General features: G+C 45.5%; 1 protein-coding gene across 4 annotated transcripts in view; it reads right to left on the bottom strand.

The window, feature by feature from the left end:
* The window catches only part of astn1 (astrotactin 1), a 4,064,875-nt gene that overhangs the window by 26,322 nt on the left and 4,021,517 nt on the right, over nt 1-17,036 (bottom strand). For all 4 annotated transcript variants that reach the window (XM_072511608.1, XM_072511609.1, XM_072511610.1 and 1 more), the window contains 2 exons: nt 16,008-16,108; nt 1,789-1,972 (listed from right to left, as the gene is read on the bottom strand). In XM_072511608.1, coding sequence (XP_072367709.1) covers nt 1,789-1,972; nt 16,008-16,108 — 285 coding nt within the window. The remainder of the gene's footprint in view (nt 1-1,788; nt 1,973-16,007; nt 16,109-17,036) is intronic.

Below are 17,036 nucleotides of genomic sequence, written 5' to 3'. Positions count from 1 at the left end.
TTTCACATATGGCTAAGAACAATTAATCCATAATTTTCATCCTGAGTTTTCTAATGGACCACAGTGGAAAGCACTTTTACTGATCCTGGCATTTAATTATGATTTCCTCGGAAATTACTTCGCTCTTTTCTTTCCGGCACGTACCAATCTACATCAAAAAGGTTGGCATGCATTCTGCCTCTGACAACAGGGTGCAAGGTGCTAAGAAGAGAATTATAGCAGGGCAACTTCCTTTACCCCAATCCACTTGTGCCTCCATGCCTTTAGTGGAATTATCAGACTACTGCCTGGCACTACCACACTGGTTCCTAGGAATGCAGGCGGGCAAACATTTGGGGGAATTGGAGTTATGAATTTGGGGTTGGTCCAGGGACCCCCTCCATTCACCTCGGTCAATAGTGCTTGTTGGTGAGTTGGACATTCTGAATTCTCCCTCTGTGTACCCGAATAGGTGCCGGAATCTGGTGACCTGGGTATTTCCACAATAACTTCATTGCCGTGTTCATGTAAGCCTACTTGTGACAATTATAAAAATGATTATCTATCTAACTGACCAATGTTTTTTAAAATTAATTTACCGGTTGTGAGCTTCGCTGTCTAGGCCAGCATTTATTGCCCATCCCAATTTGCCTTTGAAAACGTGGAGTTAAGCTGCCTTCTTGAACTGCTGCAGTCCTTGTGGTGTAAGTACCCCGACAGAACTATTAGGGAGGGAATTCCAGGATTTTCACCCAGTGACATTGAAGGACCGGCGATATATTTCAAAGTCAGAATGGTGACTGACTTGGAGGGGAACTTCCAGGTGATGGGGTTCCCAGGTATCTGCTGCCGTTGTCCTTCTGGATGATAGTGGGTCGTGGGTTTGGAAGGTGCTGCCAAAGGAACCTTGGTGAAATGTAAGGCATCTTGTAGATGCTACACATGGATGCTACTTTTCGTCGGTGGTGGAGAGGTTGTATGTTCGTGGAACAGATAGCAATCGAGTGGGCTGCTTTGTCCTGGATATTGTCGAGCTTCCTGAATATTGTTAGAGCTGCACTCATCCCGGTAAGAGGAGAGTATTCCATTACACTCCTGACTCCTGGGGGTGGGGTCAGGAGGTGGATTACTCATTGCAGGATTCTGGTAGCCACAGTACTTAAATGGCTAGCCAAGTTTCTGGTCAATGGTAACCCCCAGGATGATAAATGGTCAAAGGTTACAAGTGGGGCTGGTGTTGTGGGGGTGAATGGGGGTGGCACGGAATTCTTCTGAATGTCAGTTCGAAACAGGCTTCTTTTCGCCTGGTAACAAACTGGTACTCCATTTTACAATGTGCACAATTCCCATTTTCCATTGACTTCATTCCACACAGCTCTGACAACTCAGTATTACATTCGGATAAAGCTGCACTAAAGTAGGGCAAGCAAACTGGTGGACAAGACAATTTTCATTGGTGAAGAACCTATTGAGGCATGTGGTCGATAAAGTAAATTCAGAGGCAAATGATTTACAAAGATTAATTGATCTTTCTGCAACTTTCGATCCCGGCCCCGGGTCACAGTCCGTGTGGAGCTTGCACATTCTCCCAGTGTCTGCATGGGTCTCACTCTCACAACCCAAAGATGTGCAGGGTCGGTGGATTAGCCACTCTAAATTCGCCTTAATTGGATTTTTTTTTTAAATGTGCCCTGGACTAGGCCATCATTGCTTGAGTTTTACCATCAGAAGTGAGCAAAGGAACCAGCTGAAGGGAACAAGAGAATAACATGGATTATTCCATTCTGAAAGCAGCTGATGTACACAAACCTTGGTCCCAATTCATCTTCACAGCGCCAGGTGAACTCTCCAAAATGCTCGTAGTCCTGATTGTAGTGGTAATACACTCGATGCAGGGTGGACGAGCCCAGGTCCATCAGCGTGTTGTAAGCAGTTTGTTGCTCCTTTCCACTTGTGTAGCCATTGAACAAGTTATAAATTTTGTCAGCAATTTCTGGAGGAGTAAAAGTGTACCAGTTAATATAAGCAATCAGAGATGTTCAAGAATCCATTCAATAAATGAGTTGAAAGCCTTATTCCACTTTGTTGCTGGCTAAAATACTGAAAGAATTCAGGTGTTTAAGACAATTGAAGGATTTGTTCATGTAGGTTTGAAGGTGGAGGGTGGGGATGGATCGTAAATTCCAGTGGGTGGCTTCTGCCACCAACTCACCCATCCCCGGCCTACCTAAGATTTTACAGGGACAGGGGAACAATCAGGTACACCCCCCCAACCTCATCCCAAATTCTGGCCACTTAAGGGCCTCATTCAATCACCCCCGGTATTTTACCTACTGCCCACGCCTTTGGCATGGACTTGTTCTGGCCAAAGTAGGGGTGTGGGGGGATTCTCCTTCCCAGAAGGAAAAAGAAACGGAAAAACGAGGAAATAGAACACTGGTCCAAATTGCTATCTCCTTCTTGGTTTGTGGACCCTGGGGGCCATTGAAGGCACCCCCCTCCCCCCACAACCCTTCCCCCGCCCTCCCTGGACTTTTGAACCTGGGCTCCCAACCTCGATGTTACCTTGGCTGGTGGGACTGCCTGCCGCCCCAGTGCTCGCAGCTGGCACTGCTGGGACTACAGAGCTGCTGGCTATCCAACTGACCACCAACTCTAAAGCAGAACTTGCTACTAAAGGAGGAGGTTGGGGAGAGTAGGGGGGTGGGGGGGGTGGGGGGGGGGAGAGAAATGCTGTCATATTTTAAAGCAATTAACGCTGCACTCATCTCGTAAGGCAGAGAGAGTTCATCACAGAGAATTGTGGAGTGATGCACTTTGCGACAGCTAGCATGCAAAGACAGTATACTGTAAATGGCATAATTTTGGAGAATGTAGATCAGTCCATGTAAACAAATCCTTAAAGCTGGCAGGGTAAGTGGATAAGGCGGTTAAAGGAGCATAACGTTTATTTGGGTTAATAAACAGCCATTCTAGAACGTCACAAATCATTAGAGTTGGCTGGAGCAGTGTGAACAATTCTGGGCACCACAAGACGTAAAGTCTATAGAACGGGTACAGAGGAAGTTTATCAGGATGTTTTCAGGGGTGAGGGACTTCAGCTGTGAGGAGATTTTGGAAAAGTTTGGACTCTTCTCCTTGAAGTAGAGATAGTTAAGAGGTGACCGAATCAAGCCTATCAGAATGATAAGCGGTGTCGATAGAACAGAGAGAGAAAAGCAGTTCCCTGTGTTGAGTGGGTAAATAACCCAAGGTCATAGATTTGAAATCATTGGCAAAAGAATCTGAAGGTGGAAAAAGTGTTGCCAGGAATTGGAACAATTCTCGCCCTGAAAAAGTGGTGGAAATGAATTCAAAGAACAAAGAGCAATACAGCACAGGAACAGGCCCTTCGGCCCTCCAAGCTTGTACCGGTCATGACACCACCCTTGCCCAAAACCCTCAGCATTTCCTTAAACTGTATCCCTCTATACCCATCCTATCCATGTGTTTGTCAAGATGCCTTTTGAACGCCGTTAATGTATCTGCTTACACAACCTCCCCTGGCAACGCGTTATAGGCACTCGCCACCCTCTGTGTAAATAAACCTGCATCGCACATCTCTAAACTTTGCCCCATGGACCTGAAACCTATGGCCCCTGGTGGCTGACCACTCCACCCCAGGAAAGAGTGCCTGCCCATCCACTCTATCCATGCCCCTCATAATCTTGTAGACCTCTATCAGGTCACGCCTCAATCTCCGTCTTTCTAATGAAAACAGTGTGCGTCTATTCAGCCACTCCGCTTAGCTAACACCCTCCAGACCAGGAAACATCCTGGTAAACCACCTCTGCACCCTCTCCAAAGCCTCCACATCCTTCTGGTAGTGTGGCGACTAGAATTGTGCACAATATTCCAAGTGCGGCCTTACCAAGGTTCTATACAACTGTAGCATGACTTGCCAGTTTATGTACTCAACGCCCCGTCCAATGAAGGAAAGCGTTCCATATGCTTTCTTGACTACCTTGTCCACTTGTGTTGCCACTTTCAAAGATCTGTGGACCTGCATGTCCAGATCTCTCTGACTTCCTATATTCCTGAGAGTTTTGCCATTTACGATATATTTCCCTCTTTGTTAGACCTACTAAAATGCGTTACCTCACATTTCCTAGAATTTTTTTAACAGAATTTACAATGCAGAAGGAGGCCATTCGGCCCATCGAATCGCATTGGCTCTTGGAAAGAGCACCCTACTTAAGCCCACACCTCCACCCTAGCCCCATAACTCATTAACCTCAGCTAACCTTTTTTGAACACTGAGGGTAATTTATCATAGCCAATCCATCTAACCTGCACATCTTTGGACTGTGGGAGGAAACCAGAGCACCCGGCGGAAACCCACGCAGACACGGAGAACGTGCAGACTCCGCACAGACAGTGACCCAGTGGGGAATCGAATCTGGGACCCTGGAGTTGTGAAGCAACTATGACAATTGTGACAACTGTGACACACACTGTGCTACCGTGCTGCCTGATTAAATTGATTTGACCGGATTAAATTCCATTTGCCATTTCTATACCCAAGTCTCCAACCTATCTATGTCCTGCTGCATCCTCTGACAATCCTCAACACTATCTGCCACTCCACCAACCTTGGTGTCATCCGCGAACTTACTCATCAGACCAGCTACATTTTCCTCCAAATCATTTATGTACACTACAAACATAGAGGCCCCAGCACCGGTCCCTGTGGAACACCACTAGTCACAACCTTCCATTCAGAAAAACACCATTCTACTGTTACATTCTGCCTTCTGTGACTGAGCCAGTTCTGTATCCATCTTACCACCTCACCTCTGATCCCTTGTGACATCACCTTTTGTACCAGTCTGCCATGAGGCACCTTGTCAAAGGCTTTACTGAAGTCCATGTAAACAACATCCACCGCCCTCCCCTCATCAATCATCTTTGTCACCTCCTCAAAAGACATCGATCAAGTTAGTGAGGCACAACCTCCCCTTCACAAAACCATGCTATCTATTGCTAATGAGTCAATTTGTTTCTGAATGGGTATAAATTCTGTCCCTGAGAATTCTCTTCAGTAATTTACCTACTACCGACGTGAGGCTCACCGGCCTATAGTTTCCTGGATTATCTCTGCTACTTTTCTTAAACAGCGGTACCACATTAGCTATTCTCCAGAACTCTGGGATCTCACCTGGAGCCATTAAGGACACAAAGATGTCAGTCAAGGCCACAGCAATTTTCTCCCTTGCTTCTCTCAGTATTCTGTGGTAAAAACCATCCAGCCTAGGAGACCTAGCTACCTTAATATCTTTTAAAATACCCAATACCTCCTCCTTTCCAATGTTAACATGATCCAGACAGTCCACACACCCTACCCAAAAATCATCTTCCACAAAGTCCTTTTCTTTGGTGAACACTGATGCAAAGTACACATTTAGTACCTCACCCATTTCCTCTGGCTCAACACATAGATTCCCCCTACTGTCCTTAAATGGCCCAATCCTTTCCCTGGCCACCCTCTTGCTTTTACATCGTCGTGGAATTTATCTATGCCGGTTAACAAACCCAGGCACTCCTTCTCAACCTGCGTATAGCACTATTCTGTGGGGGTCATGGCCCGCGAGGCATAGGCGACCGGGGCCCATGATGCAGTGTCGTCCCGTTGCAGGAGTACCGCCCCAATGCCGAGATCTTTGTATCTCGAGTAGTGTCGAAGAACGCCAATACCGGGGCGGTGGTGAGCTTGATCTTGAGCTCCTCCCATTCCTTCTGGTGTGCGGCAGCCACTGGAACTCCGTGGTCTTCTTCACCAGGTGGCGAAGAGCCGTTGTGTTGGAGGCAAGGTTGGGAATAAACTTCCCCAGGAAGTTGACCATCCCGAGAAAGCGTAGCACTGCCTTCTTGTCTGCCGACTGCGGCATGGCTGCAATAGCTGTCACTTTGTCTGCATCTGGACGCACCCCTGACCGGGATATGTGGTTCCCCCAGAAACCTTAGCTCAGTTTGGCCAAAAGAACACTTGGCTCGGTTGAGGCGCAGGCCGTGGTCTCATATCCGAGCAAAGACGCGCTGGAGATGACTGATGTGCTCCCGTGGTGTGGTGGGCCAGATGATGACGCCGTCAACATAGACGCGCACCTCTTCGATGCCCTCCATCATCTGTTCCCTGATTCGAAGAAACACCTCGGATGCCGAGATGATGCCTAACGGCATCCTATTGTAGCAGTATCTGCCAAAGGGAGTGTTGAAAGTACACAGCTTCCTGCTGGACTGATCCAGCTGAATCTGCCAAAAACCCTTTGAGGCATCAAGCTTGGTAAAAATTTTAGCCCGGGCCATTTGGCTCGTGATTTCTTCCCGTTTGGGTATGGGGTAGTGTTCCCTCATGATGTTATTGTTCAGGTCTTTCGGGTCGATGCAGATCCGGAGTTCGCCAGAGGGCCTTTTTTACGCATACCATGGAGCTGACCCATGGCGTAGGCCCCGTGACCCGGGAAAGCACTCCTTGGTCCTGCAGATCCTGCAGCTGCTGCTTGAGGCGGTCCTTGAGTGGTGCTGGGACTCTACGAGGTGCGTGAATGACCGGGGTGGTGTCCGGTTTGAGCTGTATTCTGTAAGTGTGGGGCAGTGTGCCCATGCCCTCAAAAACCTCCTGGTTGTGGGCGAGGAGCGAGTGGAGCTGTGCCCTAAAGTCTGCATCCGGGAAATCGGACGTGCCTTCTGGAGACAGAGTGTGTACCCGCTGAACGAGGTGGAGGATCTTGCACCCCTGTGTGCCTAGCAGAGAGTCCTTCGAGGATCCAACTATCTCAAAAGACAGTGTGGCTGTGTATGAATTGTGTGCAACCTCGAGCTGGCAAGTCCCCATGGCCGGGATAACATTACTGTTGTGGTCGGCCAACTGACAGTGGGATGGCCGAATCGGTGGTTTGACCTTCCAGGTGTAGAAGGCTGACCATGCAATGAGATTGGCGGAGGCACCAGTGTCTAAACGGAATGTGATTGGTGATCGGTTGACCGTTAGGGTGGCACACCATTCATCGCCCCGATTAACGCTGTGCACTGGCATCGGTTGGTGGGTCCTACTTGGGGACATCCGATTTCTGTCTATTACCGCAACTCGGAAGGCTTCCCGGTCGTCGGTATCACCGGTCTGTACGTCGTCAGTGTATGACTCGGTGTATTGTGGCTGAATGACCCGCACGTCCCTGCAAGGCTGGCGGAATTGCGGAGCGTTGGCAGGTTGAGCTGCTCGACAGCAGGCAGCGTAGTGGCCCATCGTGCCACAGCGGAGGCATTGTCAAGTTTTGGCTGGACTTGCCGCTTTAAGTGTGCGGATCCACAGTTGCCGCACGTCGTGACGTCATGGCGTTCGTTGCGCCACCGCGCATGCGCAGTTCGGTCCTGCGTAGAGCATGCCTGCGCATCACGTCCCTCTGCGTCGACGTCCCCTCTTTTGGCGCGTACAAGCGCGGGAGGCCTCGGAAAGCGCGCAAAATGGCCGCCCTCGTCCGGGCCGCGGGCCGGGAGGAACTCGATCGACTGGACCCGCTCAGCCTTGTAGGACCCCTGCCGTGCCGATTCGGCCGCCTGGAATTGGGAGTACCGGCTGGTCGCAGTTTCAATGGCGGTGGCTAGGGTGAGGCTCTTTATTTTGAGGAGCTGCTGGCGTAGGGTGTCCGAGGTGACCCCAAAAACTATCTGGTCCCGAATCATGGAATCGGAGGTGGCCTCATAGCCGCAGGACTGCACGAGGATACGGAGGTGTGTCAAAAAGGATTGAAAAGGTTCATCCTTACCCTGCAGGCGCTGCTGCAAGAGGTACCTCTCGAAGCTCTCATTCACTTCGACGCTGAAGTGTTGCTCAAGTTTTAGAAGGACCGTCTTGTACTTCGTCTTGTCCTCGCCTTCCGCGAATGCCAGGGAGTTGTAGATGTGGATGGCGTGTTGCCCTGCCGTGGAGAGGAGGAGGGCGATCTTCCTGGTGTCCGATGCAGTCTCCCTGTCTGTGGTTTCTAGGAAGAGCTGGAAGTGCTGTTTAAACAGCTTCCAGTTGACGCCGAGATTTCCAGCGATTTGGATCGGCTGCGGCGGGCTGATGGTGTCCATGGCGCAGGATGGCGGATCTCTGAAGGTGTGCAGGTAGGTCTCACAGTTGCTGGGGAGTTTCCCATCCTGGTATCATGTCGTGTTGGGTTTTCCGATACACAAACGAACCAACACGGTTGTAGATGGTACAACTCTGTTTTATTATTCTGTACAATAACAACCGTTAACTTCTGGCTGTGGTTCGTACTTCACCAGTTAACCTGTGGACCCAGCCCTAGCACTATCTTAGAGAGGCACTCAGCACATGGTGTTTGTCTGAGTGGCACGCTGTGAGCTCTGTGCTCTGAGCTATCTCCTGGTAGAATGAGCGGGAACTGTAGTGTTCCCTGTTTTATAGTGCGTGTGCTCTCACTGGTGATTGGCTGTGATGTTGTGTGTGTGTTGATTGGTCCATTGACCTGTCCATCAGTGTGTGTGTGATTGCACCATGATATGTTAATATGGACATCATGCCACTCATGAGTAGGGCTTCCACTGAGAACTGTCCATGCACAACATTGGAATTTTGCAAACAGCAGGGCAAAAGTGGTATGTTTAAACTTATGGTGCTGGCACAGCGGGTCTGCGAGAACAGACGGAAGGTACAGCCAGCAAACTTTTGTTTGAAGTCCATGTTTAGAAAGAAAGCGAGTGGCATCTTTATTATTTCATATCTGAGACTGAAGAGATAAATTCATAGTTTTACAGTTTTACTGCTGTTTACTGCCTGAAACAATTGAAATCACTTGTTCAAGGTACAGTTTTAGACAGTTTTAGAGGGTAATAATAATCTTTTATTAGTGCCACAAGTGGACAAACATTAACACTTGCAATGAAGTTACTGTAAAAATCCCCTAGTCGCCACATTCCGGCGCCTGTTTGGGTACACTAAGGGAGAATTCAGAATATCCAATTCACCTAACAAGCACATCTTTCGGGATTTGTGGGAGGAAACTGGAGCGCCCGGAGGAAACCCACGCAGGCCCAGGGAGAACGTGCAGACTCCGCACAGACTGTGACCAAGCCAGGAATCGAACCTGGGTCCTGACGCTGTGAAGCAACAGTGCTAACCACTGTGCTCCTGTCAGTCGGCTCTAAAGCAACGCAGCAACTCTTGATCAGCAAAATAGTAAGAGGGTTCCAGTTATAACCCCAAGATGATATAATTTACCTAAATATAGAGCAATTAAAGGTACAGATTTTGATCAATATGGGACACACAGGGACAATAAATCAGACATGGACAGTGATTACCTGGGACACAGGGACAATAAATCAGATATGGACAGTGATTACCTGGGACTCACAGGGACAATAAATCAGATAAGGACAGTGATTACCTGGGACACACAGGGACAATAAATCAGATATGGACAGTGATTACCTGGGACACACAGGGACAATAAATCAGATATGGAAACTGATTACCTGGGACACAGGGACAATAAATCAGATATGGACAGTGATTACCTGGGACACACAGGGACAATAAATCAGGTATGGACAGTGATTACGTGGGACACACAGGGACAATAAATCAGATATGGAATGTGATTACCTGGGACACACAGGGACAATAAATCAGATATGGACACTGATTACCTGGGACACACAGGGACAATAAATCAGATATGGAAACTGATTACCTGGGACACAGGGACAATAAATCAGATATGGACAGTGATTACCTGGGACACACAGGGACAATAAATCAGGTATGGACAGTGATTACGTGGGACACACAGGGACAATAAATCAGATATGGAATGTGATTACCTGGGACACACAGGGACAATAAATCAGATATGGACACTGATTACCTGGGACACAGTGACAATAAATCAGATATGGACAGTGATTACCTGGGACACACAGGGACAATAAATCAGACATGGACAGTGATTACCTGGGACACACAGGGAGAATAAATCAGATATTGACAGTGATTATTTGGGACACAGGGACAATAAATCAGATATGGACATTGATTACTGTGGTGTTCTTTGTGTGGTTCAGATTCTAGGAAGGTTGCCGTAATGTTCACAAAGACCACAACTAGCTTTTACATTAAACAAAGGTAAAGATTTATTTACACTACTTAGTTGAATTTGATTCTTACTTAATTATAATAAACAATTGACAATAAACATACAATCTACACTCATCTACCATTAATCTCTACACTAATAGAGTAACTCTGAAGCACTCTCACTCACACTATCTTTCCGACAGTCTGTTCTCTAGCCTTCTCCTCAACTCTCTCCCAGAAGGCTTGGCATCAATGCTTTCTATACTTTCTGCATCTAGCTCCCTCTAGTGGTTGATTCAGACATAACATTAACCCTTACTGTTCTATACATTTCTCATAATTACCCGGACACACAGGGACAATAAATCAGACATGGATAGTGATTACCTGGGACACACAGGGACAAGAAAGTAGTGTAAGTAGTGTAACTAAGTAGTGTAAATAAATCTTTAACTTTGTTTAAAGTAAAAGCTAGTTGTGTTCTTTGTGAACACTATGTCAACCTCCCTTGAATCTGAACCACATGGACAGTGGTTACATGGGACAATAAATCAGATCTGAACAGTGATTACCTGGGACACACAGGAGAATAAATCAAATATGGACAGTGATTACCTGGGACAATAAATCAGATAAGGACAGTGATTACATGGGACACACAGGAGAATAAATCAAATATGGACAGTGATTGCCCAGGGACAATAAATCAGATATTGTCAATGATTACCTGGGGCAATAAATCAGATAAGGACAGTGATTACCTGGGACAATAAATCAGCTATGGACAGTGATTACCTGGGACAATAAATCAGATATGGACAGTGATTGCCTGGGACAATAAATCAAATATGGGTAGTGATTGCCAGGGACAATAAATCAAATATTGTCAGTGATTACCTGGGACAATAAATCAGATATGGACAGTGATTACCTGGGGCACACAGAGACAATAAATCAGATACTGACAGTGATTACCTTGGGCACACATGGACAATAAATCAGATATGGACAATGATTACCTGGGACACACAGGGCAATAAATCAGATATGGACAATGATTACCTGGGACACACAGGGCAATAAATCAGATATTGACAGTGATTATTTGGGACACAGGGACAATAAATCAGATATGGACAGTGATTACCTGGGACACACACAACAATAAATCAGACATGAACAGTGATTACCTGGGACACACAGGGCAATAAATCAGATATGGACAGTGATTACCTGGGGCACACAGGGACAATAAATTAGATATGGACAGTGATTGTCTGGGACAATAAATCAGATATGGACAGTGATTGCCTGGGACAATAAATCTGATATGGACAGTGATTACCTGGGGCACACAGGACAATGAATCAGATATGGACAGTGATCACCTGGGGGACACAGGACAATGAATCAGATATGGACAGTGATTACCTGGCCCACACTTGACAATGAATCAGATATGGACAGTGATTACCTGGGACAGACAGGACAATGAATCAGATATGGGCAGTGATTACCTGTGACACACGTGCCAATTAATCAAATATGGACAACGATTACCTGGGGCATACATGACAATGAAGCAGATATGAACAATGATTACTTGGGGCACACAGGACAATGAATGAGATATGGACAGTGATTACCTGTAGCACACATGCAATGAATGAGATATGGAAAGTGATTACCTGGGGCACACAGGACAATGAATCAGATATGGACAGTGATCACCTGGGACACACAGGACAATGAATCAGATATGGACAGTGATTACCTGGGACACACTTGACAATGAATCAGATATGGACAGTGATTACCTGGGACACACTTGACAATGAATCAGATATGGACAGTGATTACCTGGGACACACAGGACAATGAATCAGATATGGACAGTGATTACCTGGGACATACAGGACAATGAATCAGATATGGGCAGTGATTACCTGTGTCGCACGTGCCAATTAATCAAATATGGACACTGATTACCTGGGGCATACATGACAATGAATCAGATATGAAAAATGATTACCTGGGGCACACAGGACAATGTATCAGATATCGACAGTGCTCACCTGGGACACACAGGACAATGAATCAGATATGGACAGTGATTACCTGGGACACACTTGACAATGAATCGATATGGAAACTGATTACCTGGGACACAGGGACAATGAATCAGATATGGACAGTGATTACCTGGGACACACTTGACAATGAATCGATATGGACAGTGATTACCTGGGACAGACAGGACAATGAATCAGATATGGGCAGTGATTACCTGTGAAACACGTGCCAATTAATCAAATATGGACAATGATTACCTGGGGCACACAGGACAATGAATGAGATATGGACAGTGATTACCTGGGGCACACAGGACAATGAATGAGATATGGACACTGATTACCTGGGGCACACATGCAATGAATCAGATATGGACAGTGATTACCTGGGGCACACAGGACAATGAATGAGATATGGACACTGATTACCTGGGGCACACATGCAATGAATCGGATATGGACAGTGATTACTTGGGGTACGCAGAGACATTATGTGAGATGTTGACTGTGTGGAAATTGATAAAATCTAGAGCACAGAAAGAGGCAAACTGGCCCAACCAGCCCATGACAGTGTTTATTTTCCTCCCATTCCTCATCTAATTCTAACTGTCTGTACACTTTTCCTTCATCTACTGTTTAATGAACTGATTTAAGAAGATAAGTGAGGCAGAGAGTTTTGGGGATGAATTGCAGAGCTTCGGACCTTTACACATGAAAGGATGGTGTCCAATACATAGAAACATATTGAATCGTTACAACACCGAAGAAGGCTGTCCGGCTTATTGTGTCTGTCTAAGCTGAAGAAGAGAAATCCAGCCAATCCTATTTTCAAGCTCTTAACCTGAATCCTGGAAGTTACAAAACTTCAATGTCATACTCAAATATTCTTTAAATGCAATAAACGGTGGAGACATTCTTTAAAATGTGGCTGCTCAAGAGGACAGGATCATTCTACATTGTTGTTTGCCAATACTTTCAAACAGTTTATTTGACGAGTTCTATTCCCAGCCTCTCAAATTGCTTTTTCTCCAATCTATTAAAATATTATCGATCATACTTACATCCTTCTCAATCATTTTCTTTAAAGAATATAACATTATGGTCACCATTGCTTAGTAAACACTTTTATTTATCTTATTTGTTCCCCATTACAAGATGCTGTCATGAAGCCTCCTTTGAGGGAATGCAGCGTAGATTTACTAGAATGATACCTGTGGCCATGCTTTTGTCAACAGGAAAAAACAGGTCGTCAAGTGAGGTGACCGTAATTCGCACCTCCATTTTGGCCCTTGTCTATTTTCATGAGGGCAAGCAAGGAGGTGGTCCGGTAACTCATCCACTCCTATGAAGGATGCAACTGACAACATTGTGGGGAACTGAGATTCTACTCAGGTAAGCGCTATTTAACATTTCACGGAGGCAACTGGGCTTTGTTAGCTGGAGGCATGAGCCATGGTTTGGAGGCACGGAGAGCTTAAAAGGAAAGTAAAATGGTGTTTGTCTTCTGTACTGTTCATCATTAAATGCAGTAACATGAGTTATATCTAAGTTCAGTAAGGTAAGTCAAGGCAGAGTCATGATTGGAAGCTATTACTACCTCTGAAACAATATTATTGCCAGATTGTTACTTCTGCCAACTGGCAAGCTGACAAATAAAAGATCAACACTGTACATGTGGAAATGTATTCAGATTAATTAAAATAAGGTAGAGTCCATTTTATAACTTTGGAAGCATAGCCTAGGACGATAATCAAGTGTAAATGTTTCAGCTTTTCCCATTGTTTTTATGTGTAGATATCTAATGAGACCACAGTTCTGAAAACTGTGTTCACTCAGGGAATTTTATGGGGTCTTCTTTGCAAACCAACTGTTTAAACATTTTACTAGTATCTGACAGTGTTTGCAATTGGTCTGAAGAGCCTTTTCTTTTACTTGGGAGTTTTATGGGCTATTCAATGGTTTCCAACTAATATAATAGGGCTTGTGAGTTCTGTTCATAAATTGGACAATGGGTGATGGAGGTGAGGGATCTGAGGGGCTTATAGTGAAGGAATGAGAGGGATGAGAGATTTAGGGGTAGGGGGGGTAGAATGTGGTCAGAACGTTCAACTGTATACAGAAAAGGCACTGTCAAGCACCAGATTGTGTTTTTCCCTGAATGAAGGCAGGCCTTTTAACCTGCCCATGATGTCCCATCTCCACTCCTGCTTTGGGCCCGCCATGAGGATCCCGTCAATGAGCGGTTTGAAACAGAGATAGGATTGCGACAGCAGGTTTTGTCTCACCACTTACATGAAAATCTGGCCCCTGGACTCCAAGGCATAAATTACAAAGTGAGATTGCACTCATTATTGTAGACCCTGGAATTTGGGAGACTCAGGGGTGATTTCATCAAAGTATTCAGAATATTAAGAAGAATAGACAAAGTAGATAGAAACTATTTTCAATGGCGGGGGAGGACATAATCTAAAACTTTAAGTCCCTGACCTTATTGTTCATTGTTTTGTCTTTGAAATGCTGAGGGTTTTGGCCAAGGGTAGTATCATGACCAGTGCAGGCTTGGAGGGCCAAAGGGCCTGTTCCTGTGCTGTATTGTTCTTTGCTTTGTCTGTTTCTTTTGTTTTGTTTTTGAAGAGTGAAGTTACGAAATGTTTCTCCATATAAAAGGTGGAAGAGGTTTGGAATTCTCTTCTGCAAGTTGCAATTTGATGCTAGCTTAATTTTTAAATTTTAAATCTGAAATTGATCAATTTTGTTTCCAAAGGTATGAGTAGATTCGGAGAAAAGGTGGTTACATGGAGGTAAGTCACAAACCAGTTGTGCTCTCAGTGAATGGTGGCAAAACAGGTTTGAAGGGTTAAATGGCCTGTTCTTATGCTCCTAATCACTGATTTTGCTCTCTGTATTTGGTTTCATTCAGTTGGATCCAATTTATCTGCAGAACAATCGCAGCAGGACTCAAACTTGCATCTGTAAAATGTAATTAAAAGTGAAGGATAATCAGTGCATTTTACTTTCTGGTTTGCTGTCTGTGAGAATATTTCAATGTGATTGGCTGCTTACCCTGCTTCATGACACCACTGCTGCTAGATACCTGGGCATCACCTTGTCTTGCCGCCACATTCAAACTATCATTGGGAAAGAGTAAATCGAATTCACAGACTTCGCTGGATTTTTGTGGATAGATCTTTCAGGGGTCTGAAAAGATGTTGAGGGGATGTTCCCATTGTGGAGGAAAGTAGATCTGGAGGGTAATGTTTCAGAGTAAGGGGTCCCCATTTAAGATAGGGATAAGAAAGAAGTGCTTTTCTCAGGGGGTCGTTGATCTTTGGAATTCTCTACCACAAAAGAGCTGCGGACACTGTGTTGCTAAAATCTTGAAATGTGCAAGGTTGAGTTAGACAGATGTTTGATTCAAAAGATTATGGGGGTGGGGACAGGAGTGTGGTGGGGAAGTGGATTTGAGAACTCAATCTTGTTCTTATTAAAGGAATAAAGGGTGATTGTGTTCGGGCGGGGAAGTGGAGCTGAGTCCGCAAAAGATCAGTCATGATCTCATTGAATGGCGGAGCAGACTCGAAGAGCCAGGTGGCCCACTCCTGTTCCTAGTTCTTATGTTCTTATTGAATGGTAGAGCAAGGGCAAGGGGCCGAATAACCTCCACTTTCTCCTTTTGTTCTTATTAGGTTAACAGTGAGCACCATCACTTTGCTGGTGACATTAACAGTGATTACACAGAATCCAGAGTAAACACGGACAGTGGTTATCCAGGATCTAATGGATTCGTGAAACTCGGAACCAGTTAAATGAAATAAAATAACAGGTACACGCACCTTTAGCCTTGACATCATCCACAAGTGGACAAGGTACTTTGACAGTAACTGCACTCGGTCTGGAGCGTCTTCCAGTGTTATCCACTGCCCACAGGGTAAACCTTTGTAAAACACAATGATCCTCAAAGTTAGCTTTTGTACTCTTAAATAATAGTTACCTTATTCATCTTTGAAACAAAGCATGCTCTGGCATCTGTAAAGTGTGGCTGCTGCAGATTTTTTCCAGTTAGATTGAAACCAGCTGTGACTTCAGCTGGAGTTCAACTTAGATCAGAAATAGTATTGGCAAACCTGCGAATAGAAGCAGACCACTGTGGTCCATTTAGCCATTTGGGCAGACGTGATAGACTGCAAACTGCATGTATCAGCGTAAGCAGAGAATCAGACAGCAGTCGGACCAAACTGTGACAGCTACGCCTCCATTCTCATTGCCCCTTTATTCCACACACTCTAATCCTTCCTGTGCACAACAATCTATATTTCCACAATGGCATTAATGTAGCAGAGTGTCCCAAGGCACTTTACAGGAGCAATAATCAAACAGAGTGAAGACAGGTGCCGCTAGGTAGGTTTTAAGAGGTGACTGAAAGAAGGAGAGAGGTACAACGGCCAAATGCTTCAGGAAAGGATATTCAGATCTTCGGACAGCTGAAGATGTGGCCAGCAACGGTGGAGCAATGAAAATCCGGGACGCGCAAGCGAGCAGATTGGAGGAGTACCAGGATCTTGCAGGGTTGCAAGATCAAAGGAGATTTACAGAGATAAGGAGGAGTGGATATAAACAAGAGGGATTTGAACACAAGCATAGGTCCCCAGAACTTATTCACAACCAATCCATTCCAGGCTGACACAGGAGCTATCAGCAATAATCGGTCAGACGACACTAAGTGGCTGTGTGTGTGTATGTTGGGGCAGGGGGGCAGTTATTTTGTTCTTCATTCGCTACTATCTTCTTTTTGGGCCAAACAGAGCATCGTAAATATTAAAATTACCAGCATCTTCATCGAGGCTGTCTATTTTTTCCTCCAA

This window comes from Scyliorhinus torazame, chromosome 7 (assembly GCF_047496885.1).
Source record: "Scyliorhinus torazame isolate Kashiwa2021f chromosome 7, sScyTor2.1, whole genome shotgun sequence".
Taxonomy (NCBI): Eukaryota; Metazoa; Chordata; class Chondrichthyes; order Carcharhiniformes; family Scyliorhinidae; genus Scyliorhinus; species Scyliorhinus torazame.
The sequence above is the reverse complement of the archived record's forward strand: the minus strand, read 5'-3'. Positions and strand labels throughout refer to the sequence as shown.